This window comes from Rhyacophila brunnea, unplaced genomic scaffold, assembly GCF_057557595.1.
Source record: "Rhyacophila brunnea isolate RB1 unplaced genomic scaffold, BYU_Rbru_1.0 scaffold_115, whole genome shotgun sequence".
NCBI classification, from domain to species: Eukaryota; Metazoa; Arthropoda; class Insecta; order Trichoptera; family Rhyacophilidae; genus Rhyacophila; species Rhyacophila brunnea.
The window spans coordinates 870,533-897,611 of NW_028232769.1; the positions used below are offsets into that span (position 1 = coordinate 870,533).

The 27,079-nt window shown below is 25.6% G+C and overlaps 1 protein-coding gene across 1 annotated transcript; it reads right to left on the reverse strand.

Moving 5' to 3' along the window:
* Nucleotides 1–5,677: 5,677 nt before the first annotated feature.
* LOC147078229 (ribonucleoside-diphosphate reductase subunit M2 B-like) lies at nt 5,678–6,584 on the reverse strand. Its single transcript, XM_085960561.1, has one exon. The coding sequence runs from the start codon at nt 6,572–6,574 to the stop codon at nt 5,678–5,680; it is 897 nt and encodes a 298-aa protein (XP_085816687.1). The 5' UTR covers nt 6,575–6,584.
* Between the last annotated feature and the right edge of the window lie 20,495 nt (nt 6,585–27,079).

Genomic DNA, 27,079 nt, shown 5'->3' on the forward strand with positions numbered 1-27,079 from the left:
TGCAAGGATCTAACTTTTGGGTAAATAATTTTTCAATTAAAAATACCCATGGTATTTTACAATTTAATTGACATATTTATCTAAGTATTAAACTATCAGACTATACTTTGCATGGTTTAAAGTGAAAAACTCGCTACTATAAACTTTGAATTCCACAAAATATTAATAGCTCTCAATTTATATGATTTAAAGCCAGTATATAAAAAATAAAAGTTTAATTTAAAATTACAAGATAAATAACAAAAAAAATAGGGATTTAAATAGTTTATGGTAAGAAAGCGTTAAAGTAAATGAAAATTTTTATGAAAATAACTAAAAACCCCAATTTAAATTGTTTACAGACATTAGCACACACACATAAATATAAAATTGCGTGATCAAATACTAAAAAATTTATTTTATTATGATTTACGGCAAGATTATCAATATAAGCTGCTATAAAATTGTAATAAAATAACTAAAAACTCTATTTTTTATGGTTTGCGACAAGTTTATCATTAAGAAATTCAAAAAATATAATGAAAATAACTAAAAACACAAATTTAATTGTTTACAGACTAAAACATTTTACAAATTTGTTACTACATTTAGGAACCTTATCATACCTCACGGTTTTGAAGCTGGATCAATAATATAATAAATCACCTTACCCTGCATAATTATTTGATATAAAGAAGATTCTATTATTCTTAAAAAACTCAATTTCATAGGGAAAAAATCACGAATTAGAACTATAAATTTATTAAAAAAATTTTTTTTTAGTTTATGCAAAAAAATAATTAACATAAACTTTTTTTTCTAAATTTTTTCATAGTTTATTTTTATTTCTATAAATAAAAAAAATACTATAATCACAAACCGTTTTTTCCATATATGCATATATTTAATTGTAAATGACTCAAGACACGAAACGAAAGCAAATCATTGCTAATACTAAGCATTACATAGAAATTTATTATTTATACTAAGCCAAAAAGATTGTTTTATTCTAAAATAAAGATGATATGTTTTTATTTATAAATTAGCAACATATTAAAAAAGAATATCAGAAAACTAAGTTGCTTTAATATTCTTCAGATAGAAATTCTAAGAATTATATTTTTTAACCAAAACTAATTGAAGCAACCAAATCTGAAAATTGTTTAATTAATTTCTAAGATCATTTAATCATTTTATATCCAAAGAAACTGACAAATTTTTGAAAAATAAATAATTTTTGGGTGCCTTAAAATTAAATACATGTCCAGATGTGGATATTGTGTAAGCATAAATAAATAATTCATCACTAACATCAATAGCAATCATAAATTGATTGAAAGAAAGCCCCTTGAATTAGCCTAAAAAAAGTGCGTTTGGAAAGTTCTTTTTAAATGCATAATGATATAAATACTAATTTAAAAAGCATAGATGGTGCAAAGAAAGATACAGTAAAAACCATCTAAAATATATGATTACAAAAAAAGGTATTACAAACACCACCATATGTATCAAAGTAGAGATGAAATCTTTTTTTTGCTCATTCTTGCTATATTAATCACATTAAAAACATATGTAATAGTATATAAATTTGTTCGATGCCCCATATTTCTAAAATATAATTGAAAAAGTAAAAAACAGCACTGGAATCACCAAAATATACGATTAATCCATAAATTTAAACAATTTTTCGCAATGCATGTAAAATAATTTATAAGTTTAATACTTTATTCTATAAGCATAGAAACACAATTCAAATATTTCAAATCAATTTTGTTTCAAGAAATTGTTTGACAAATACTTAAGTAAAATACCTGATCGTTTATTGGCAAAAATATTTTCATGATAATAAGATTCTATTTGTTATATGTATGGATTAAATATTTATTGTATGGTTAAAGTTCTACAATGTAGTTTTATATATTCTGTTCAAACATAACGTGATTGAATTCCTATAAGCACATCATATATAATCATATCTGTACCTTCTTCTCTTTTTAAAACTATTAGTTCAATCGCTTAATTCAATCCTATCAAATCCTGATGGTTGAGTGTTTTAACTATTCGAACTAGAATCTTCATTAAAATTTGAAGGTTCAAAACCTCTACAGGCAAAGACATTGATGAATTGACAAACTTTTAATAAATGCTTCATAGATGCAAGGTATACAGCAAACACTGTTAGACAGATCCACTGTAAAAAAATTTAGATTAAAACATACACTTGATTCTGGCATAGCAACGTTTTGACTCTATTTAAAAACGCAAATGTTGGATATCAAAGCCAGTATTGGTATGATAGAGATGTTTCATAATAGCGTAAGCCCGATTAGCGTAGTCAATACCTCTAATCTTATTGACTTTAATCATGCAGTTTTAATAAGTAATAATAAATAAAAATTTGTATTTTAAATTGGATATTAAATGAATGTTCCATCATAAAATTTTTATATTACTTTTTTACAAATTGAACAACACTAATGTTTTTTCGTTTCACATTTCATATCATTGTTGTAAGTTCAGATTGAAAATATATAAAAGTAACCTATCATACAATGTTTATAGATCACAAAAAAATGTCATTCTTATAAATTTTTTTCTAAAGTTCTATTTATTTTATATTCTATTTTTGAAATAGAAAAGCGTTGAAATTGCCATTTTTATAGTCAACTCTGCTCAATAAAATCTTTAAAATCCATGTCTTTCACTCAGAATAAACTCTTGATTTTCATAATTAACCTGTTTGTATTTTATAGTAGCAGGAAAACTATCCAACATTTTCGCATAATTAATATTTGTACCTTTATCGATCGTAAGACAATAATTTCTTTCAATTAAAAAGTTAAAATTAGAATAAGGCCTAGATGTACATATAGCCACACCATCTGGAACACTTATAGTAGACCACAAACTCTGTCTCACGCGATTTGTGCATATGATAGGGGTATCAGTACCATCATAACAAAAATAATGTGAACCCACTTTCATTTTATACCCACCAGGTCCTTGCACATGTTCAAACATCACCAACTCATTTCTATTAGAAAACTGAGTTGTTTTCTTAAATAAAAAGCCGCCGGTATTTATCAAAGAGTATGTTAGATGATAATCTTCCAAATCATACGGCGAGATAATGACTGTTGATGCACCACCGTGGCCATCAAAGTCGTAGCTACTTTCTTCGCATACATATAAACATTGGCAGACACTTAATATAAAATAAAAATCTGATAGCATATTATTTTTAGCATCGTATTTATATTATTAATTACTGCACATACTTAATTTATTATTTATAAAACATAGGTGTCCTATCACCATAAAATATACACAAAATATATTGGTTTTAAACAGCTGATACCTTTAATATTTTTTTAGTTTCCTTATCATAAATATCAAATAACTGGTTAACGTGCCCGAATCGTGAATATTCAGCCTTTACTATAAAATCTTTGTCTACATTTTGGTCATTACTTATTGTCATGCAGTACTCGTAATTGTAGTTAACTACGAGAAAATTGTAAGGTTGTATTGTACATATTGTCAATCCACCGTCTACATTTTGTACATCCCATAGCATAAAATCTTCTTTAGCATCTTTGCATAGTGCTAATTTTTCTTCTTTATGATTAAAACAAATTTTCTTTCCGTTTAAATAGATTGAGTATCCGTTACATCCAGGTTCTCTTGCAAATAAAACAGTATCTTTTTCATCTACATCTGTAAGTTCTTTTCCAGCATTTTCTTTCATTACAATTTCGAATTTATCGGGATTCTCGACTAGCTTCATGTACTGCTTTAAACTGTTAATCGGTGTTACAATAAGAGTTTTTTCTGGAATATCGACGTTCTTAGGTGAAGTATACATACAAACACACACTAAATATACGAAAAATCCAAAACACATTTTATAAATTAGTTGGCAAGTTCTATCCATTTAAAAATATTTATCTTAGTAAAACACTGTTATCAAATGCACTAATAATGAGATAACAATGACAATTGAATAAGAAAACATCCAACAAATAAATTTTATTCAAAAATATCTTCGATCAAAAATAACTGTTTTTCTGAATCTTCGTTTAATGGTGTAACCATCAAATCAACACACAAATACGATAAAATTTTTAAACAATTGCTTTTTTGTGCAGTTAAACAGAAATTGGTAGTGTCCATTAAATTTTCACCGACTAGTTTTTGCGTACAAATGGTTATACCTCTGCCACGATTATTCAGTCTCCACAAAGTGTACTCATCTTCTGGTCCGCTACATGCTTCTAAAGATCCACCAGGTGATAGACATAATGGTATGCTGTGGACATATAATTTGTATCCTTTAAGATTTGAATTTCGTAAAAATGTGATGTGATCTTCGTCTCCTAGAATTAGATCATGCGGCTTTATACTAAATGTTGGTGATTTTAAGTCGCCGGATAGTCTGTATTCTTTGTAGTTTAAAGGAACGATTTCTTTTTTGGATGAGGATATTGTTAGATCTGATGATAAAATTACTTTGCAAATTAATAATAAAAAAATCATTTTTTATCTAGTTAATTGTCAAGCATATTATAAAATTTAACGTGTTTCTGAAAAATCAAATCAAAATTTACTTTAGAATTAGGATTTTATTGACCGATTAGCATATTTATTGCAAAAAAATCACAGGTATAAATCCAAATATTTCCTTTTTTTATTCAGAATAAATAAGTATCCTTTATATAATTTTATAGCATATACTTGTGACTTTTAGATTTATAAATTATAAATGAAACTGTTTTGTTATTATAAAATTATAAATAAAGGTTTATAGGGGCTTTACAAACATAACTGTTTTACAGCATAAAATTAAGGCTACTGCCATAAATTGAAATATGAATCATACTAAAAAGTTTATTTGATAAAAAAGTTGCTAAATTAAAATACATAAACTTGATACAAATTGCTTTAGCTTTGAACAATAATATTCATTTTAAAAGGAGGGGTTAAATCTTCAGCATAGAAATAAATATTTTGAAAGAAGGGCCAAAGCTTTAGAATAGTAATATTCATTTATAAAAGAAGGGTTAAATCTCCAAATGGTAATTAATAATTTTGAAGGAAGAGCCAAAGCTTTAGAAGAGTAATATTAATTTTGATAAGAAGGGTTAAGTCTTAAAATAGAAATAAATATTTTGAAAAAAGGGCCAAAGCTTTAGAAGAGTAATATGATTTTAAAAAGAAGGGTTAAATCTCCAAATGGTAATTAATAATTTTGAAGGAAGAGCCAAAGCTTTAGAAGAGTAATATTAATTTTGATAAGAAGGGTTAAGTCTTAAAATAGAAATAAATATTTTGAAAGAAGGGCTAAAGCAATAAAAGAGTAATATTAATTTAAAAAGAAGGGTTAAGTCTTAAAATATAAATAAATATTTTGAAAGAAGGGCCAAAGCTTGTGAAGAGTAATATTAATTTTAAAAAGAAGGGTTAAGTCTTCAGAATAGTAATTAATAATTTTGAAAGAAGGGCCAAAGCTTTAGAAGAGTAATATTCATTTTAAAAAGAAGGGTTAAATCTTGAGCATAGTAATTAATAATTTTGAAAGAAGGGCCAAATGTTTTAGAATAGTAATATTAATTTTAAAAAGAAGGGTTTGCTAATAATATATAATTCTGATAAAAAAATAAACGTTAATAGAGCTTTTTTATATTGATATTTGTATTTATTAGAAGTCGTCATCGATTCTAAAGGTCTGGTCATTTTGTTCCTGAACACCGATATAAGGTTTTTGGTATTCAGCAACTCTTTTTTCGAAAAAGTTCGTTTTTCCTCTTAGACTAATATTTTCCATAAAGTCGAATGGATTTTTAGTACCATAAATTTTATCGTAACCAAGAAGATCAATAAGAACGTCGGCCACAAATTCTATGTACTCACACATTAACTTACAATTCATTCCAATTAGATTTACAGGTAAACTATCAGTCAGAAATTCCTTTTCAATTTCAACCGCATCTTTAACAATTCCGTATACCTCATCTTTTGGTAATTTATTAGCACATTTACTATATAATAAACAAGCGAATTGACAATGAAGGCCTTCATCTCTTGAAATCAATTCATTTGAGAAACAAAGACCGTTCATCGTTCCTCTCTTTTTTAACCAGAATATTGAAGCAAACGCACCGGAAAAGAAAATTCCTTCGACACAAGCAAATGCCAATAAACGTTTAGAAAAGCTACTTTCACCATCTGTTATCCACTTCAAAGCCCAATGAGCTTTTTTTCTTACACATGGAATGGTATGAATGGCATTAAATAATCTGGTTTTTTCAACACTATCTTGAACCAAAGTCTCAATCAAAAGGCTATACATTTCTGCATGGACATTTTCAATTGCAATTTGGAATCCATAAAAACATCTTGCTTCAGGAACTTGCACTTCTGCTGCAAATCTTTCCAATAAGTTTTCATTAACAATACCGTCACTAGCTGCAAAAAATGCAAGAACATGTTTAATAAAATATTGTTCATCTTCTTTTAGCTGCAACCATTGCTCTTTATCTTTACTTAAATCGACCTCTTCGGCTGACCAGTTACAAGCCTGTGCTTTCTTGTACATCTTCCATATATCGGGATACTTGATTGGAAAAAGAACAAACCGATCTTCAGTTTGTTCTAAAAGAAACTCGCGTTTGGGTTCATTTTGGGTTTCTTGTGTCATTATGGGTTGTAGATCGATCCTATTTATAGATGTGGATGGCGGCTTTTTTTGGAGGGAGATATGGTGATTGATATATTTGAAATTTATTTGATCATTCGATTGAATAATATTAAATTGGGATGATTGAAAGATTCTTTCCTTATACAAATTTTAGTATTTATAGGCCAATTTAAAAATTATTATGGATAATTCAGAATGATATTTTTAATATGTCTAAATAATTCTTATATTCTTTTTATATTGAATTATGCTAATTTTGTAAATTCAATTTTTAAAATTAAGCTTAAATTGCTTTAAATTCAATTAATCTTGTTTATTATCTTAAATCTATGATACTAATCATATTATATTTTATATATTTACAAATTCTAATAATAAAACAAATATCTTGGATTATTTTTGAAATCAGGGAAATTATAGGTAAATTCACAAAGCCTATATTTTATTTTTTGCTAATAAAGGTCAGACATCCTATACTACTATTAGATTCGAAGAAATTATAAGTGCTTCATAATATTTTACGTTATTCATGAAATAATATAAATTATTGTTAATACTAGCCGCTACATCCTAAACTATTTTTAGATTCAAAGAAATTCTAAGTAACTTCATAATATTGTATCTTATTCATGAAATAAAAGTATTTTTTATTTAAGGGCTAGATTTATAGTTGAATTTTAGTTTTTGTTCTAAGGCACAGCTTGCTTGATTCTCTGTATACACAGCGTATTTATACTTTCGGCTATCTTCTCCTCTCCAAAGTCTTCTTCAATGCCCCTCCTTCTTTCGAGACCTATTAATTCAAGGGTTTTTCTCAATCCCAAGGTTTGAATATATGCCCCAACCTGGTTCGTGACATCTAGTTCCTTCAGGTACCTACTATGATATCGTGTCACCACACCGTCCGATGTTATAACATATGGAATAATTTCATGAAATAATATAAATTTTTATTAATATTAGCCTAGACATCCTAAACTATTTTTAGATTCAAAGAAATTCTAAGTAACTTCATAATATTGTATGTTATTCATATAATAATATAAATTGTTGTTAATACTAGCCTAGACATCCTAAACTATTTTTAGATTCGAAAAAATTCTAAGTAACTTCATAATATTGTATCTTATTCATCTAATAATATAGATTGTTTTTATTATAGCTTAGATATCTTTAATAGATTTGAATTGAAGTAAATTACAAGTAAATTCTTAGATCTTATATTTTATTATTGAAACGTTTTTTATTTATCATTGAGTTAAAGACGCATCAATTTTAAACAACAGAGAAAGATTAATGACAAGTTCGTGTAGTACACATCAATCTTTTTTTCGGTATTAATTTAACAAATAATGTAAAATACTTAGAACACATAAAAACATCAATAATCATAAATTAATAAAAGAAGAATGTCTATTATTTAAGAACATTCCAATTAACAAATTAAAAAGAAAACCATATAAGCGTTCGAACTACAAAAGACAATAGAATAATATTTACAAAAAAAGTCTGAAAATAAATACACAGTAAAATTAAACAATGTAATATAATTTGATTTTTATAAAAAACCCAATATTGTATATAAAATTGACATTTCCAAAACAAACAAACATTTTTTATGTTATAATTTACCAAAAAACATATTATTTTAGTGTATTTTTAATTGGTTAGATTTAGGCTGATTCCTTTTTTTCAGAAAATAACATATAATTTATATATTGTAGTTGGAGAACTTGGATCAAAATATTGTTTGTCTCTCCTATAATTTTAGAAAATACATTGAATGTGCATTATTTTATGCGAGAACTTACAACAAATTTTTTTGCTGTATCCTATAACCATCTTGAAATGACCGATACACAATATAAACAGAAAACTTATATCATATTCGATTTAAGCAAATTTTTTCAATTTTCAAAAGGTTTTAGTCATATTTAACCCAATATATAAAAAAAACATCTACATATAATTTTATGTGCACGTATTGATCATTTGTTTTTAATATCATGAAATCTGTCAGTATTACATGATCATATGCCGAATATTCACATTAATTTTCTATGTTTGCCCCTTTGATTTAAATTACATATTTTGACTTAAATGGCAGATAAGTCATCATTATATCCTCTATTCACATAAATTATTAATATTCTGTTTTCGTATACCCATCACAATATTTTTACCAAAAAAAACATTTTCCCTAATTACATTCTCAACATCAATTTACTCGATGTATAGTGATTTTTTGTATTAGTATACTTTAAAATAATATTAACTGTGAACAATATCAACCGTGAACAATATCAACCGTGAACAATATTAACCGTGAACAATATTAACCGTGAACAATATTAACCGTGAACAATATTACCTTATTATCGATTCGACCATTTATTAAATACTTTAAGTGTATAATCATATTCTATTAGATTACTAGATTTATATTCTTCAGTAATCACTATTTAAGCAAGTTATATCACCATTCATATACCTTATTCATCAATCTATCGATAATCCTTTTTGCAAAACTCAAAATCATACATCAATAAAACCATAGTGTAACCACATGTAAATATTTCAATATATTCTATTTAAAACTGATGATGAAAGATACCTCGATTTAAAGATTCCTCCCGCCCACTCCTTTACTTTTATTATTCACCCATAAGATCATTATAAATACGCATTTAAATATCCCGCATTCTACACATACCATTCCTTCTCTCGTTATTTAAATATATTTAAAAAATTACTTTCATGATCAATATTTATTTAGATTAATCTATAGGGCTAATCTATGGTTAAAATTTTAATTTTGGTTATCTAGCAAAACTTGCATTATTTCCCGTGCGCACAGCGTATTGTACTTTCGGCTATCCTCTCCTCTTCTAATTTTTCTTCAATACCTCTCCTTCAATAGAGAACTATAAATTCAAGGGTCTTTCTCAATCCCAAAGTTTGTAGATATGCCTCGACCTGGTTCGTGACTTTGAGTTCTTCAGGTAATAAAACAATTTACATAATAAAAATAAACGACTTTATTTACTAATTTTCTAAACTTCATAATCAAAGATTAAAATTGGTTGTATCACATCAATTATCAGGAAAATTTACGCTTAAAAACTTCCAATATAAATTCTGAAAAAAAAAATCAAAATTTTTGTAATTTTCATCTTATATATTATTAAATAATAGAAATCAATATAAATGAATAAACCTTTATATCTTTTTTGTGGCATTTAAAGTATTACTTTTGTTTTATCAAAAATTATTTAAATTACGAGAAAATTTTATTTAACTTTATATATATTATAAATAGGTGTGCTCGCAACAAAAATGTTGCATCATATTTACATAACAATGGTGGGGACAAGGGAAAATTATATTTAACTAAATATATAAAACGATATACATGTGTTCGCAGTAAAATTATTCCCTTCTTATACAAAAAACAGTGGGAGGTTGCGAGGAATTGTAAATCATTATGTTTATACGATTATTTGATTGGAAAAAAAGTAAAATCCTTCATTTTATATTTCTAAAAAAAAGAGTTGTGTTTTGAAAAAATTTAATTGTTCGTATTTTTACGAAGATTTGGGTGTGATCAATGTGTAATATTATTTACCTATAAACAGTGGAGTTTGTTGGAATATTTTAAATGTTAATTATAAACGAGTCTTAGCAGTATATATAATGAACTAGTGAAATATAGCCATGATGGTGGATTCATACTTTTAACTTATATATTTTCAAAGAAATTGGGAAAATCTTTTTCAAAAATCTTATATAATAAAAAAAAACTTGCTAAACATGCCATTCTAATTTTTTATTAAAGTAGATACTACAAATTCTTGCAATTTTACGATCACATATAAAAATAGCATAATTTACACAAATAACCTGGTAGTGTGTATATGTAAGCCCTAAGATCACAGAGTATATATTGCAAACATTTATAAAAGCAGTTTCTATTTTATATTTTATCAATGTTGTCCGACCTTCATTTTTATAAAAATTGAGACATGATCAAGATTAAACCATCACAAAAAAAAATTTCATTCATGATATCAAATTCAATTCACAAATGATTAAAATGGTGATTAAATTGATATATTAAAAATAAAATAGAAACAAATATGCACATTTATAGAATACAATCGAAATGAATGCTGTCATAATAAAAATCATATATTTCAAAATTTCCAATCTCTGCACCAGTTCATTTGAAAAATACTTTTAATAATCTTTTCTGTTGAATTTTTTTAAAGAGCTTGGTAGAAAAACTTAAAATTTTGTAAGTTTTGATACTTTTTAATTCTGTTTGAACATAAGTGATGTTAAGTGTTTATAATATGATAATAATATTGATGCAATAATACTAATTCTCACACCTAAATTAGTCTTTTCGATCAAATTTCTGGAAAAATAATCAATATTAAATCTTTAATCACTTAAATGTAAATGTTGGTATGCAAAAACAATATGCTGAAACATTTCAACTAAAAAATACACTAATTTGTATGATTTTTTTAAATCTAAACAACTATTTGCAAATAATAGACTAATTTTTGCAAAATTAATTGGGTGCTAGAATAGAACAAAAATATTATGATTTGGAGCTGAAGATTTAATAAAATAAATACTTTGGAACTCAAATTAATTATAACAAAAATCAATACAACAACAAATTTATTATTGATCGGAGCAAAAAAATAAATTTACGAATATTACACCGGATCTCAAACAATCAATGGTTAAAATTTTTATGCGTTTAATTAATATACAGGCTAGAGACATATGAATTATTCATATACTGAATAGAATATAAATGGGAATTCCGCTGCATATGAAATTAAAAAAAAATACGTTAAAATTTTTCTACATAGTTCTTAAACAAAATAATGTTCTTTCGGCTTTCATTATTTTTTATTAATGAAAATTATTTAATTTCTACCTAAACTCTACATCTAAATATTAATTTATTAAAGTTAACTTGACTTTTTTTATAATAAAATACATTCAGTAATCAGATTAATTATATCTAGATTCTCCACACAAGGGAACATGCATCTTAATTCCAGACCAAGTTACTTCCTTCAAATTATTATATACGCTGGTTATGTTCTCTTTAAAATATTTGAAGATATTTACTGTTAAAATCCAACAATATTTTTTTAAGATTACAATCACTTTTCCAAAAAATTAAATAGATCGTGGTGGAAACCTTGTTGGCCCGTGAGGCTACTTTCTTGTTTTGGTGATGGTCATGAGGCCACACTTATAGATTTCTATATTTAAACATGTTATAAATCAGTTTAAATATAAACAATAAAAGACATTTTCTAAGAGCGTTTTATTTAATGTGATTATTTCTATTGCTTTTCTTTCACATATACTTCATATTCTGGCTCGAATACACTAACTTAAAATCTTAATTGATCTTCTAAATAGATATCTGTCAACTGTTTTTTTAATTGATTTTTAATATAAGTAAGGTGAGAAAAGGTAGACACACAAATAAGTACCCATAAAAAATGACAATATACGACGTGCATTCTATAGTGATTTAGTATACTTTATTGAATTTTTCCATATTAATAATGGATCTGTCTTATTGTTAAAAAGTGATATAGTAATATCATCCTCTGCTAATTCTAATTTCTCCATTTGAAGCTCACTAGGCACCTGCCCTATGCTCACAAGTTGGAGTTCAAACACGAGCTGCATACTAATTTCACATTTTTTTCAAAATCCTTAGATCTTTCATCTTATTAAATGATCAGGTATCATAATACTTGAGAAAATATTTTTATCTCCGCTATTTCTGTAATATACAGAAGTAAGGATGTTATGTAATCGTGTAAAATGTATTTCTTCAATCTGACGTGCAGAAATAAGATCTCTAAAAAATCACAATTTTTTCGAGAAAGACTTTATATTTTTCCACATGAAAAACACATTTTTTTTCTTTCTTTGTAGCGAAAAATCGAGCTGATTCTGTATATGTGTAATATCACATAAAAAAGCAAGTTTTCGACAAGATGATTCAGCTTCCAATCGACAGGGCTGATTCATTTTACAAAAAAAAATTAAAATCGGGGTTTTTTTAGCTCAAGTATTTTTGTTAACATACGCTCTTTCGAGAGCCAACAAACTTGGGAATGATGGTGAAGATCAATACAGCTGGTTTTTTAATCGGAAAATAGCGAATTTCTGAACTTAGAATTTCTCGTTGCGCTTGTTCAGATATAATTTACGATATTATCGCTTTCAGTAGTATCATTTAAATTACTAGTCGTAGCACAAAGATTTTGTTGATGTAAAGTGCAATGTAATTCAAACAGATTATTTAGATGGCGATTCTCTCTTTTATTTTTAGAAATGCAATAAACTGTTCTAGTTTACCTTTCATTACTGGTCTTCGATCAGCACATATACTTACTAAATTATTTAAATTAACATTTGAAAATCCGAATTTTTCTGTGGAGTTTTTCAATAAATCAGTCCCAAGTGCTCTACAATGCAAGGCTCATAAGGCCAATAAATCTTAATAAAAACAAAAGTCATTTGTATTTAACCTAACAAAAAAGAGAACCTGAGCACAATCTGTTATATCAAAAGATTGTTCGAAAGTAATGATAAAACAGTTATCCTCATTTTGTAAAATCAGAACCAATTGTTTTTCAAAATTAACTGACAATTCATGTTTTTTTTGTGATGGTACCGCTTGAAAGTGAAAAGAACTATAAATCCGAACCGAATCAGGATTAACGAATTTCACAGTTTATATTATGCCTTCCCTGATTAGCTCAATATCGCTATATGATTAAACCCTTATTGCTAATAGACAAGCTAGTCTGTAAGTCACCTCTGTAGAATTTGATTGTATTCAACAAAGTTCATTAATAGATTGGTTTGCTTATTTTTTGTCTTCCTTTAATTCAAACACCTTCTAAATACATGTTCTACCTACTAACTTAAAGTATTTGTGTTCTCTGTGGGAAGCATAATGTATATTTGCATTATGCTTCTTCAACGTGGATAGAATACTGCCACAAATCAAACAGACTATCTTATCTTTTGCAGAAACGAAGAAATGAAGAAGTTGCCAAATAACGTTCTAATTTCGTCTTTTTGATAATTCATAGTATAGGGGCAGTTAAATTTTCTTTTAAATTTTTTATGAAATAAATTTAGATAAATCAATTAAAAATTTGTAAGTCCGTGAGGCCACAAAAATTGCCTCTGAGATCATTTGTGGCCTAAAGGCCCCAGGTTACCCACTCCCGCTCTGTACACATTATTCTGCCTCGCAAACGAATGATTTAAAATTTAGACTATTTTTGCATGAATAGATCCAGTATCTAAAAAATCTTAAATTTAATCAGTCTATACTATAAGAAGCAGTATTTATCATACTGTATATTTAAAGCCACATTATGAATCAAAAAATTTGATTTCCACTCTTTTAACATTTATAAAGATCTTTGTGTCATATATTTTGCAATTTTCACCCTTTATTTTATAAACCATCAATAATCGATTTAAGTTTACCTGTCTTTTATTTTTGTTCTGTATGGATTTTTAATGAGAGAGAAATTAATTTTCATATAGTCAATAATAGAATATTCTCGCCACATGATTTCAAAGTGAACATATAATTGAATGCGAAACAACGATATTTTTATTATTAAAGCGCGAGCATTATACCGATTATGTAACTGAATCCTAATATGACTAACATGAAGCAAAAAACAAATTTAAAATCAAATGTTTGTTGCGTTTATATACATCAAAAGTATTTAAAATTTAATAAAGATCTATATGCTCTGCAGATGCAAAAAATCACCAGAATAATTATAAAAAAGTCATTACTTATGTAAATTCCAGAAACAATTTATTAAAACGTTTAGGGTTAAATAATTGTAAAATAAAAAAAGGCGCACGATTTCACTATAAAGCGCATGCAAGTCTATCTTACAAATATAATACTTATATTTTTGCTGAAAGTTGAAAATTGTGATTTGATGGAACGAATGAAACCTATCAGGACAACGTTCGGCTTAGAAGACTTTAAAAAGAGAAATTTATGTATTTCATGTTAAAATAAATAATCAACCAAAGATTTAAAAATAAGAAGAAAATATAATTATATATAAATGAATCAAAATGCAAATTTCACGTATCGTTCATTATATAAAGTTATTATTGCGGGCTAGTATATCACTAACACACGAAGTAAATAAATAAATAAATCTTGGAAATGTCATATTTTTCTATATATTGCATGCTAGATAAAATTCAAGACGGAAAATCCTTTTAATTGATTTATTTTGCATATTTTCTTTTAGGGAAGTTCGCTTATGACCATAAAACCGTTGCATTTCTGATACAACCTGCGTGTGATCCTTCACATTTCCTGTAACCAGTTTAGTTCTAGTAAATTAGGTTTTTTTTACACGCGGTAGTCATTATAGTATGGCAATGTGTTTCAGAATACTATCCGTCGCCGGTAAACTATGCCCCACCACCACTCTACACCTACCCATATCTTTATATACATAGCAGGCAACATAATAAGGCCTGAGCATGTTTTGGGCGTCTTAAACAGTAATAATCCAACTTTTTTAACTTTTCATTATAATTTTGGTTTTATTTTCTAGTTTCGACAGACCGCCCCCTTGCGGGTATTTCCCGTTTTGAGTAAATCTATATGAACCTGAGGTGCGTTGCGGTTGAAGCCCTGGTCACTTATTATACGTTATTTTAAAAAAACAATCCATAATTAGATAAAATAACAAAGTTCCAATTATATCAGCACTACATAGTTCTAATTATTTGAGTAAGAGATGTAATTTGATCATAAAAATAGTCTGCTTCATTGTATTTATTTAAATTCTTATATGAATGAATTTACTAAATAATGAAGCTAAATATAAGCTTAGATAGTATCATTATAATAAATTCTATGTTTTATTTAATTTTGTTTGTACTTTTCATATTTATCAAAGTAAAATTTTTACAAGTTTACGGATCATGTTTGATTTATACTATTTTAAAATAAAAACTCTCTAATACTTCTTTAAAAGGCTTTTATTCACCCAAGACTGATAAATTATAGTGTATTTTTTAATGTCATAGTTTGTTTTTTTGTTTAAAACTCGATCTTTAATACGCGATTACAATATATAGACTAGTATATTATCACTAAATAATATGTATAAATTTCTTTTTCGTTTTGATCAAGTTAGCTTATGCTTATTATCCAGTAAAATTATATAATAAAATGTACTTTTCATAATGTATTTATTCATGATATATCCTATATATTCAGATATTTCACAATTTTATAAGGTTAAAATAGTAAAGGCTTCATCAAAATTTATTCAGTAATATTGATAGATCTCTCGCACTATTGATTTATCGACTCAGGTTATTCAGTCGTAGGAAATTTTTTTTAATATATTATTTTACGTTAAAGATTTATGCGATCGACAAGATCTTTTTAAAACGCATAATGATCAAGAGAAATCAATATTTCTCTGATGAAAATATGCGGCAAAAGTAGAGCCCATATTTTAGGGGGTTACAATATTAATTTTAAAAAGAAAATTATAATGATTTCATGCAAGTATTATGAGAATTCATAATTATAGTTGGATTGTGGAAAATAAATATGATCCAAACCATAAAAAATAAAAAGAAATTATGCACAATCGTGTTTGTACATTGTTAAATTAATAAAAACCAATTTTTTTTTACCGACAATGATTTACATTATCTAGTAAAGTTTCTGAAACGCATAGTTTTAAACATAAATGGTCAAGATACAAATATAAAACAATATTATTACCAATAAAAAGTCGAGAAAATTCAAGATATAATATTGTGATTTTAAAGGTGCATTTCCTTTTGAAAATTGTGAAAAAACAGGTCAATAAATCCTTTTATATAATTGTTATATTTCGACAATTGTAATTAAATATATAGCGGGATTGATTTTTCACGAGCTTACCTTATTTATTTTTTTAACTATATTATCTTCTCTTGTACACTGGTCTGCGCAGCGCTTCTTTTGTATGCTTATAAGTCTAAGAATTTTACAAGATCTTACAGTTTGTATTTATGCCTTGATTCGGGCAGGAACTTTGAGTTCAATCTAACGCCTTTTACGATGCTATTTTCCTAACCATCACATGTTAATTGGTACGAGATATGATGTAATTATAGGAATAAATATATTAAATAGAAAAATTTAACATCAAGTATCCGTATTAAAAATTAATAATCCAGACAAAGGGATCAACCACAAATATCTGCTTATCCAATATCAATGATAATTGTAATTCTGAAAATTATGTGCAAATAATATTTTACAAATGACTAAAAATATCGAAAAAAAAGCTATGATTTGAAATTAGAAACTGCATAATGAATATTTTGTTATTTAATAACACAGAAATTCCAATCTTGTATTTTATTCAACAAATGTGTCATCTAAATAGTAAATCGAATCATCTTAATATAATGGCTTGTGTTGTTATCTTTTTTTTTATCTTTATGGAATTAAATATTGCTATATTATAACATTAATATAATTTTTAGGTTGAAGGCCTCTAATTTAAGATCATATTTTGTGCTGTTTATTGAATTGGGGATGCCAGCAGAAGCGGAAAGATACAAACAAACAATCAATAATAAGAAGTTGAATCTGAATGTATAAGTAATAAGCGTAGAATATATATTGAGGTTTACTGTAAGGATGACGTGCTTGAATCAACTATATAGCAAATCTGTAATACAGAGCAACCTAAAGTATTGCCCGAGCAAACATTAAAAGTTATCAAAAAAGCCCCTGCATGAATATAAATCCTTTTATTAATTATACTGGAATAAAAGTTGTTATTTGTGTGTTTATTTTTATTTTTTTACGAAGAATTTTTTATTAAATAAAAAAAAGAAGTTTTTTTATCTTTATTACTATATATATCCATTTATTTAGAATCGCCCCTATATTATCGAACAAACTATCAAGAATAATGTTTGGTGTATTATCGTATATAAAAACTTCATAGTAGATTTTTGAATAAATTATCTACATAGTTTCCCAATTATTTAATGTTTTTAAACAAATTTTATATTTATAAAAACACTAGAAACGCATATAATGTACATACAAATTAGGAAAATTCTGTTAAAAGAATCTTGAGAATCCATAAATCGATCAGTATATTTTTTATGCAAATAAAGTTGTTTTTGCTTAAATTATAAGTTTTCTTTGTTTCAAATTGTAGGAAAAATTATTTTTCTAAATACATTTGTAATTCCCTAACTAGAAAAGTGGTAAAAAAAGTAATTCGATATCCAAATAGTTTTTTTACTCAATTTATTTGATATATCTAAAAATCAGATCATATGAAGGCTGAAATACGGTCTAAATGAAAATTTCAATAATATTGTTACTGGGTAAAAATTCGACAAAAAAGTAACAAAACTTATGATAATTAAGAAAATATATGTTAATGTGTTTGAAAATATTATAAAAATCACGTATAATATTTTTTTCGTTAAAATAAATTCGAAAAGCCATCTCCAGTCTTTCTATAATGACAAAAACAGCGATAACCCATATCAAACAAAAAAAACCTTAAAATATTGTCTAAAAATTTTAAAAACAAAATTAGATCATATTTGATAAAATTTCAATTGTTTATTATGGCATTTTAATCTTTGTTTCTCGAATTTAAACAAAAACCCTGCCAATTTTTCTTATTAAATCATGTATAATATTTTCTGAGCTAAAAAAAAATATGTGTTTTTACAATATTAAAGAGCTAAATAAAGCACAAGACATAAATTCGAGGCGATTTAGTTTTATTCTAGTAGCTATGTTCTAGACATTGTGCTTTTAACTATTTAGTTTGCGTTCATTTACCTATTGTATAGATGTAAATATAAAAATTAGAATGCACATAATTCTGAGAATCTATTTTTTTGTGCTAATATCTTCCAAGAAAAATAATAGTTATGCAGGAAATATTATCTTAGAGGTAAATAAGTAAAAAATTACACAAAAGAACAATTAGGCTTGAAAAGTACAATATCAAATCTATTTTTTTAAAGAAATATTTTGTTCTTTTTTGCCTTTATTTATTAGAGATGCAGTTATCTTATATAAACGTTAAATATATCTTCTCTGTAAGTATTAAATTGATATTAAATATATTGATATTCGATATTTCTATAAAAGATAGATTATATACTTTCCGATCTATAAATTGCATAAACAACCTAAATCCAATTTTTGTTTTTTATATCTATATTTCTTTTTCTGCATTAAATATTACTTAATGATTAATTTTATTCTTGCCATACTTTATTTTCTTGGATTTTTTTATGCTATAAATATTTTTTTCTAACAGTACTATAGAAATCGTCTTAAATTTTTATATTACCAAATAGTAAATTATTAATTCATTCAAAAATAACACAAAATAAATATATTTGTCTCTATCAATGACAAGTATGTGTTTAGTTAAAAATAATAGATTCGATCTGTGACTTTATATATATTTTTTCTAATAAAATTAAAGTCTTAAGCAGTAAAGAAGAAAAGCAGAAATATACTTATCAGTCGAAAAATTTAAAGGCGAAAAATATATTCAAGTACATAAAAATATTGCAGCAGGTAAAGTAAAGGTCCTATGCTTAAAAAATCCACACATGGAGCTTTAACGAGAACAGCTTAGTATTATAAAACACATCTTTTTAGAAATTACTGCTATAAGGAATTAAGTGATTCTATATAAAAACTAGAATTTAAATAATGGAAGAAATTTTACACATGATCTAATGAATGGTCACGGTATTTAATAACTTTAATGGATTTATATTATTGGTATTAAGAAAAAATGTTGACTTGGATATAAATTTCTAAGAATACAATAACTCGTGAACATGATATTTTAATATTTATATAATAATTTATATATTTTACGTAAAGTATAAAATATAGGGCATGATAATGAATAATTAAAAAAATTTGTCGCAACAGGAGATACTGATAAGCAAAACAAGTATTTTTGTTCCAAAATGATTATATTTTCTAGATAAAGCTTATATAGGGCTAAAATTATCTATATAGAGCTTAAAAACTATAATAAAGTGTATCCACATCAATTATGCAAAGAATATTTAAAACATAATGGATGTATATTCATCAACATAATAAAATAAAGCATTTTATTTGTTTTATGTTAGTAAATATATAAATTTTTAATGAAACACAGATTTCGATGTGAAGAATAAATATTTATAATGCCTTTTTGCGGTTTTTTTATTGGTTTTATTGTAGATTTTGGTCGAAATAGAAGAATTTAATAATTTAGAGTCATTTAATGATATAAAGCAGGGGGATACATTTGAAAAATAAAGATTTTGTTCAATAAAATCATGAATACAGATTTACCAGAAAGTTACTAAAAATTCTTATATAACATTTAAGCCGTTTGTATCATAATATATATTTGTAATATCCTTTTAATTATTTATGTGTTGATTTTATTTATATCAATTTAATATAATTAGGCGTGGCTAGCATATTGGAAATATTTCACAACTTCTTGATGCATCTTTTGACACCAAACCCTGATCTATCTTCATCAACTGCTATTCTTCTCTCATATGAGATGTGATCAAGTGTTTTGCGGAGTGTGAAAGCTTGTATGTATGCTTCTACTTCGACTGGGATTTTTAACCCCTCAACAATTTGTAATATAACCTTTTAAAATATAAAAAACATATTTACTTGGATCCCTAACCTTCCCAACTTTTTGTAATTAGTTCTTTTTAAAATGTAGATTGACTAAAAAGCATTTTAGAAGATTATAGTGTTTAAATATATACTAAGTGTATTTTATTTCATATTTATTGCTGAAATTTTTTAGTTTTAAATATTATTGATGTGGGAGGTTTAAAATATATTTATTTATTTCCATGAAATAAAGTAAGACGATGATTATTAAAAAATTAGACACAGCTGTGAATCAAACAGGTGCTGGTATATTGTATAGTAAAATTCAATTGGTATATGCATAAAAAAAATCTGGGGTAGATATATATTTTTATACATATGGAATCTTTTAAAAAATAAGAATTGAATTCCAGAATTACAAACAATATATAAAATTTTTATTATATTGCAAACATAACAAAATTATAAAGAATCTACGAGATTTACATTTGCTACTGTAATTTATATCACCTTTAATAACCAAAAATTATATTTATCAATCATTATGTTGTTTCTAAACACTTAAATATATTTTTTAAATTTTTTACTATGGCTTAAAAAGATAAGAAATTGAAATCTATAAAATTGAACAAAGTCTTGTGTGATTTAATTCTACACTAATAATATCCACTAAGCCTATATATATTATTCTACACAAGGATTATTGCACTTAAAATTTGTATTTTAATAATTATTTGCGTATTTATATATAAATATTTTAAGAAAATAAAAATTAAGCTTAATTATTACATTCATATAATAATGGCTTGTTATACCTTTAATAGTGTATATACCATAAACTATAAAAACATAAGATAATAACGGCAAAAGAACACTAATAATTTATTTGTGTATATTTAGTTACATTTTTATATTCAAGACTCGTTATTTTCATTCATAAAGTACTCAAAATTTTTATACAGGGTAATCATAATTTAGATAATATGAGAAAATTTTAAATTTTAAGTTATATTAAGTGTATAAATTTTAAGATAGAAAAAACATTGTTTTTTGGTTTATATAACTAATTCATAGTGCTGAAGTTATACGGAAGAAGCATTTGAATTTATTGAATTCTTAAATATAATTATTGTATAATATAAATCAAGCATATCCATAGTTTATCAACAAAATATTTTTTTTTAAAATTTTAATGTCTGTGACATATAACATTTGGCTTTGAAAGCAATCGAACATCAAATCCATCACCAAATTCAATAAGAAACAGAATTTACACACAATTGGTTTTATTAATTATGAAAAATGAAATATGTATACTTTTATAAAAATTGCACGTTACTGGCCCTTTCGAAGTCTAGAATCGCATCATATTTAATTGAAGTTATTTTAAAATGCGCGTTTTTAATGTATTCTGCAATTTTTACTCTCCAATTTTAAAAATTTGTCAATAAAAAATTAGTATAGTTTTTGATATCTTCTATATTGATTAAGAATTCAAGTAAGCAAAATTAAAAATACTTTAAAGTCAATTATAAAAATTTAAATAATTTTCTATCTTTTCAAAATTACACCAGAGAAAGGAAAAGTATTATTTTTTAATGTCAGGATTGTGATAAAACACAAGATTGCTAAATTTTTTATTCTAGGATCTTTTATTTCTTATTTAGAACTTGTTTAACGAAAAAATAATTATTTTGTAATTTTTTGGTCTTTCTGTAATTTTCGTACCCTCCAATAGTATTTTTAATATTGTAGGATAAATTTTTTTATTATATTTAAAAGCGAAAATTCAACGAAATTTTAATATGTATAAAGATTTATAATAAAATTGATTTATTTTCTGGTTTAAATTCGATTGAATGGTTTGTGACAGTAAGCTCGATTCCAAAACTCATTACTTCATAAAATTTTTGATTTTTATATTCGTTTTTAGATTGATACATAGTTTTTAATAGATTTTGCGATACCTTATCTTCTTTGATATTAAAAAAGGTTATTATTTGTAAATTTATTTGACTTTCTTCTTATATAAAAAAAATGTGTTTACTCACAAAAAAATATATTCGATTTTGTCTCTTTAATCTCTTTAATATATAAAAGAAAAGAATCTAACAGTTAAAATGTAAAATTTTTATTTTATCATGTTAATACTTTAATTTCGATGTTTTTAGACGTATTTTTGCTTTCTTTTATTATCAAGCCGTAGTGATTAAACCTATCAATGCATAATCTTAAATTTAATACCCTTTAACACTAGAAGGAATCTTAATATTTATGTAATTAGAATATACGGACAAAAAAATTACACAGTATTTTGCTTTTCTTGATTGATAATTCATTATAGTTAAAAGATGTTCAAGAAGAGGATCAAAAAAGACCTTCGCCTTCTTTTTGTAAATATAATTATTTTACTGCGAAAAAAGCAGTAAAATCTTCTGTTCTTCTTCTTTAAATGTGTAAACATACGCGTTTTAGTTTTTTTTCCTGTATCTAATTCAGATAAAAATCCTTTTTTTTAAAATTCGATGATGTGAACATGTTTGAAATGATCAATAAATTACAAACAAATATTTATTAAGCAATGTCCTTTTCATAGTTTATAAAAACCGTATCCATGGATAGAAGATATATACTAACCAATAGGGTTTAATTCAACAAATTTTATAGTTTAATTCATATATATTTTTATATTTATCTCTAGGCTAGTTTAAAATTTTAATTTCTATTCTTTTAATAAAGAAAGACTTTAGATTGCTAAAAAAAATAGAGATAAGTTTGATATTTATTAATATCTACGCTATTCAATGCTTTTCTTAATAAATATCTTTTTACAAAATGTTTTGTAATTCAACCCAATAGTTTGAGTATGGCTCTTCTTTCTCTGAAGCTCCTCGGTTTTTAATAGACAACCTATGAAAATAATATAAACAACAGTCATTTAATGAATAATACACAATTATTTTTGACACAATTATATGTGCCTGAATTGAATCATAGCTTATAAGCTTTATATAATTTTAAAATTATCAAAGCATTGCTCTAATGCAAAATTTCATCATACCTAATCCTATCAATTATAACAGTATCTGGTCATAATTCGAAGTTTTTCTCTTATTTATTTTTCATTTACTTTGACCTCATAATTTGTGGTTTCTGTGTTGTATTGAACTGTTTTCTACATAATTTTTTGTACTTCAATTCTAGCTAGAAATAAAAGATTTTATAAACTTTTATTTTTTTACTTGTGAATAATTTGTCTATTTTTAATTTCTACAATCTTTATACAATAGAAACCATTTTAAAAACCTTTCTCAAGGCTAGCGCTAGTCGATAACTTGCAAAGCAACATTTAATCAACTTGAAACAGTATTATATTTAAGGCATAATTTTAAACAATTTAAATCATTTGGTTATAAACTAAGATATTCATTAATTACTATCGTTGTTTAAAGGCTTTTGATGCAAATATTCTTCTTTTATTTTACAGGGCATTTTCTTTCTCGGCTTCCCTGTTTATTAAATATTGATTTTTTTAGTCATAACATCACATCCTATATATGTTTTAATTAAAGAATATGCGCTATATTTTTATATCTAGTTTAAAATCTTTTCTCGTATTTTTGATATATTTTTTTTCATGTGCACTAAATAGTTAATTTAGAACAGCAGTATTTAAAATAGTATAACTTTATTATATACCATTCTCTCTAATTTTATTTATATGCCATAATCTTTTATTTAATATTTTTTCAGCAGCATCACATCTATTAAACATTTTTATAAAGCATATTGGATCTATTTTAAAACATCCATATACGGATTCGGCGAATAGAGCAGTTTAATTAATATAAAAAAAAAAAAACAAAAATCCTTAAGATTTGTTTGCATAAATTCTTGATTTTAAAATAATAACATGTACAATTTTCTCTAATTGTGTTAAAAAAGAAATAATAATATTTTTCAGCATTATTAAGTATGTATAACATTCTTTTTCTAGTTTTTGAAAAAAAAAGACATTAATTGCGAGTGGTTTGTTGATGGTGAAAGTTTTACTACTGCACATGTGAAATTTTGATTTTTATCTTGTAATCTTCCGTGATTCTCCCTTTCTTTTTATCTAGGCCAATGACCTCAAAAATGAATTAGATGCACGGCAGAGCTAATATATTTTTGAAGGAAACGCAACAAGAAAAATCTAAATTGTGTAATCAGCCTTAAAGTTTCAAAAAAAACAATATCTAAGCAAATAAACATCTAAAATCATTGCTGTACCCCTTTAAATCATTTGATTCATCTTAATTCTTGCACCCACTAATACTTTCATTTAGTTGTGGTGTGACAGCTAAACCTGTATTTCATTCAATATATTTTGATTTTACGTAGATATACACAATAGATATTTTTCTATTGATACTAGGCTTTCATATAACATCCCGTATATCATATAAATTATTTTAATTATTTACACGTTTTCCCATGTAAAATAAAACGTTTTTGGTGCTTTAAACCTAACAAGGGTTACGAATTCCATTTTATATGTTTTTACTTTAATTTCTTTATTACTTTATTGTAAAATATACTTAAAATGTAGATATTTTAAGTTTTTACACATTAATGATATGTTTTCGGGCATAAATAATGATGTTTTATATCATAATCGGAGGGAATTTTACATAAGTTTCTATGTATTACCATCTTTTTATTATCCAATAATGGAAATTTTAAAGTATTTTATAGTAGATAAGTAATATGAAACATGTTATTTGATTCGAAAGAATTATAAATTCGTCAAATAAGCAGCTTTCCAATCGCTTATTTGTTCTTATATTATAAATTCTTCAAGCACAAAAAAATTATTGTTGTATAATTTCAAATCGATGCCCATTTTAACTTTTCAAATGTGCTTTCGCTTTTATCTTTTTGCATTTTATTGAAATCTACGACTGTTTTTATGCATCGGTACTTATCATAATTTAGTTTTGAATTTAAGGTCATATAAATTTTTCGTCTTAATGTAATTATAATTATTTCAAAATACCCAAATTTTTCTATATTAGATCATTCAGCAATTCAATTCCATTTTCCATTTATTAAAGTTTACTGCACCAATCACATCATTGCTTTCAAACACGTCATTATACATAATTCTGAATTTTTCTATATTTGATCATTTAGCAATTGAATTCCATTTTCGTATTATTCAAGTTTATCGCGTCAATCACAGCAATGTTTTTATTAATACACCATTATACGTAATTCATAATTTTTCAGACTGACTATTATTTGTAGAATTGTATCATGGGATCACGTAAATATTCACTTGTTATAATTCTAGACATTTTAATTCTTTTATTTATATTTTTTATTTTCTTTTCGGCTGTTTAATCATCCTTCAATTATATGTATTTATGCATACAGGCATAAATATGGTGTTTTACATTTGAAAAATTATAATATATAATATATGTATTTGCATCATTATTGTAAACTATGGAAAATGATACTTTCTTTATTAGCATGGAATGCTTCACAAGTTAGAAAATTAAAATTTCGTATATTATTAATTGACTTACTTTCTAAAAATACTATTTGTTAATATTCATATTTTTTTTGGTTTAGATCTTTAATGTTTTTACATGAATTTTATTGGCTATAATTTGACCGCTTCATTCAGTCCGCGCTTCTAGAAAACATTTAAATTATACAAATAGCAGATTTGATGACTCTCACTTGAGTCCAGTCTAATAGCCAAGTCATTATATCCGAAAATAAAATAAAAAGCAATAGCTTTTAAACTTGTACTGAGTTCGATCATCCGATCCAGCTGTTTTTATCTCAAATAAAAAACATATTGAAGCCGAATGCCTTTTGCTCCTTCAGTAGTCAACCAGTGTTAACATAATACTTGTCGATTTGTAGTTTAATACCAGATTGGTATTTCAAAAATAAGTTTTATAAGAAAATTGATTCTTGAATACATTAAATTTATGATCTACTCACATTTGTATACTTAAAAATACCACTTCTTTTTTAAATTTTCAAATTAAGTTTGGTATAATATTTTTTATGAAGACATTTTGAATTTAAATTTTTAAATTCTAATTAATATTACTTTATTTATTTATGTTATGCTTCTATTACAACCAAGAAGTTCGCTTTGTATTAATAGGAACTATTGCTTAACTGCTGCGTCTCTCTGTGGAACTCCTCCAGCACTTCTTGCCACCCTTAATAACCGTGGATTAGGCCCTTTCTCATAAACGGCAGTCATTATGTGGAGGGAATGAGATGCTGTCGACTGTTCAACGCTAATGTATACAAGGTACAACTACAATCTACACTTACCTATATCCTTGCTGGACGGTGTGGGATCTTTTTCCATACCGGAGGCACAGTTCAACGACTTACACAGCAAACACCCATTTCTCATGGCTTTTCAGTGCCCTATAGTTTATCTTTTATTGTTCAATGGCCGCCCCTTGGTATTTTTTTTAGAGTAAATTCCTTTGGAAATTAGTGGGGTGGGTGAAGTGGAACCCGCGACCCAACACTGGGGTCCGACATGTAAACCACTCAACCATACCACTATTTGAATGTAAATTCTGATTTAAATTTAATTATAAATATGAATCAATTTATAAGCTTTAATC

Excerpts from the sequence above, each read along its gene's own strand:
- LOC147078229 (XM_085960561.1), bottom strand. The coding sequence starts at position 6,574 with ATGTACAAGAAAGCACAGGCTTGTAACTGGTCAGCCGAAGAGGTCGAT.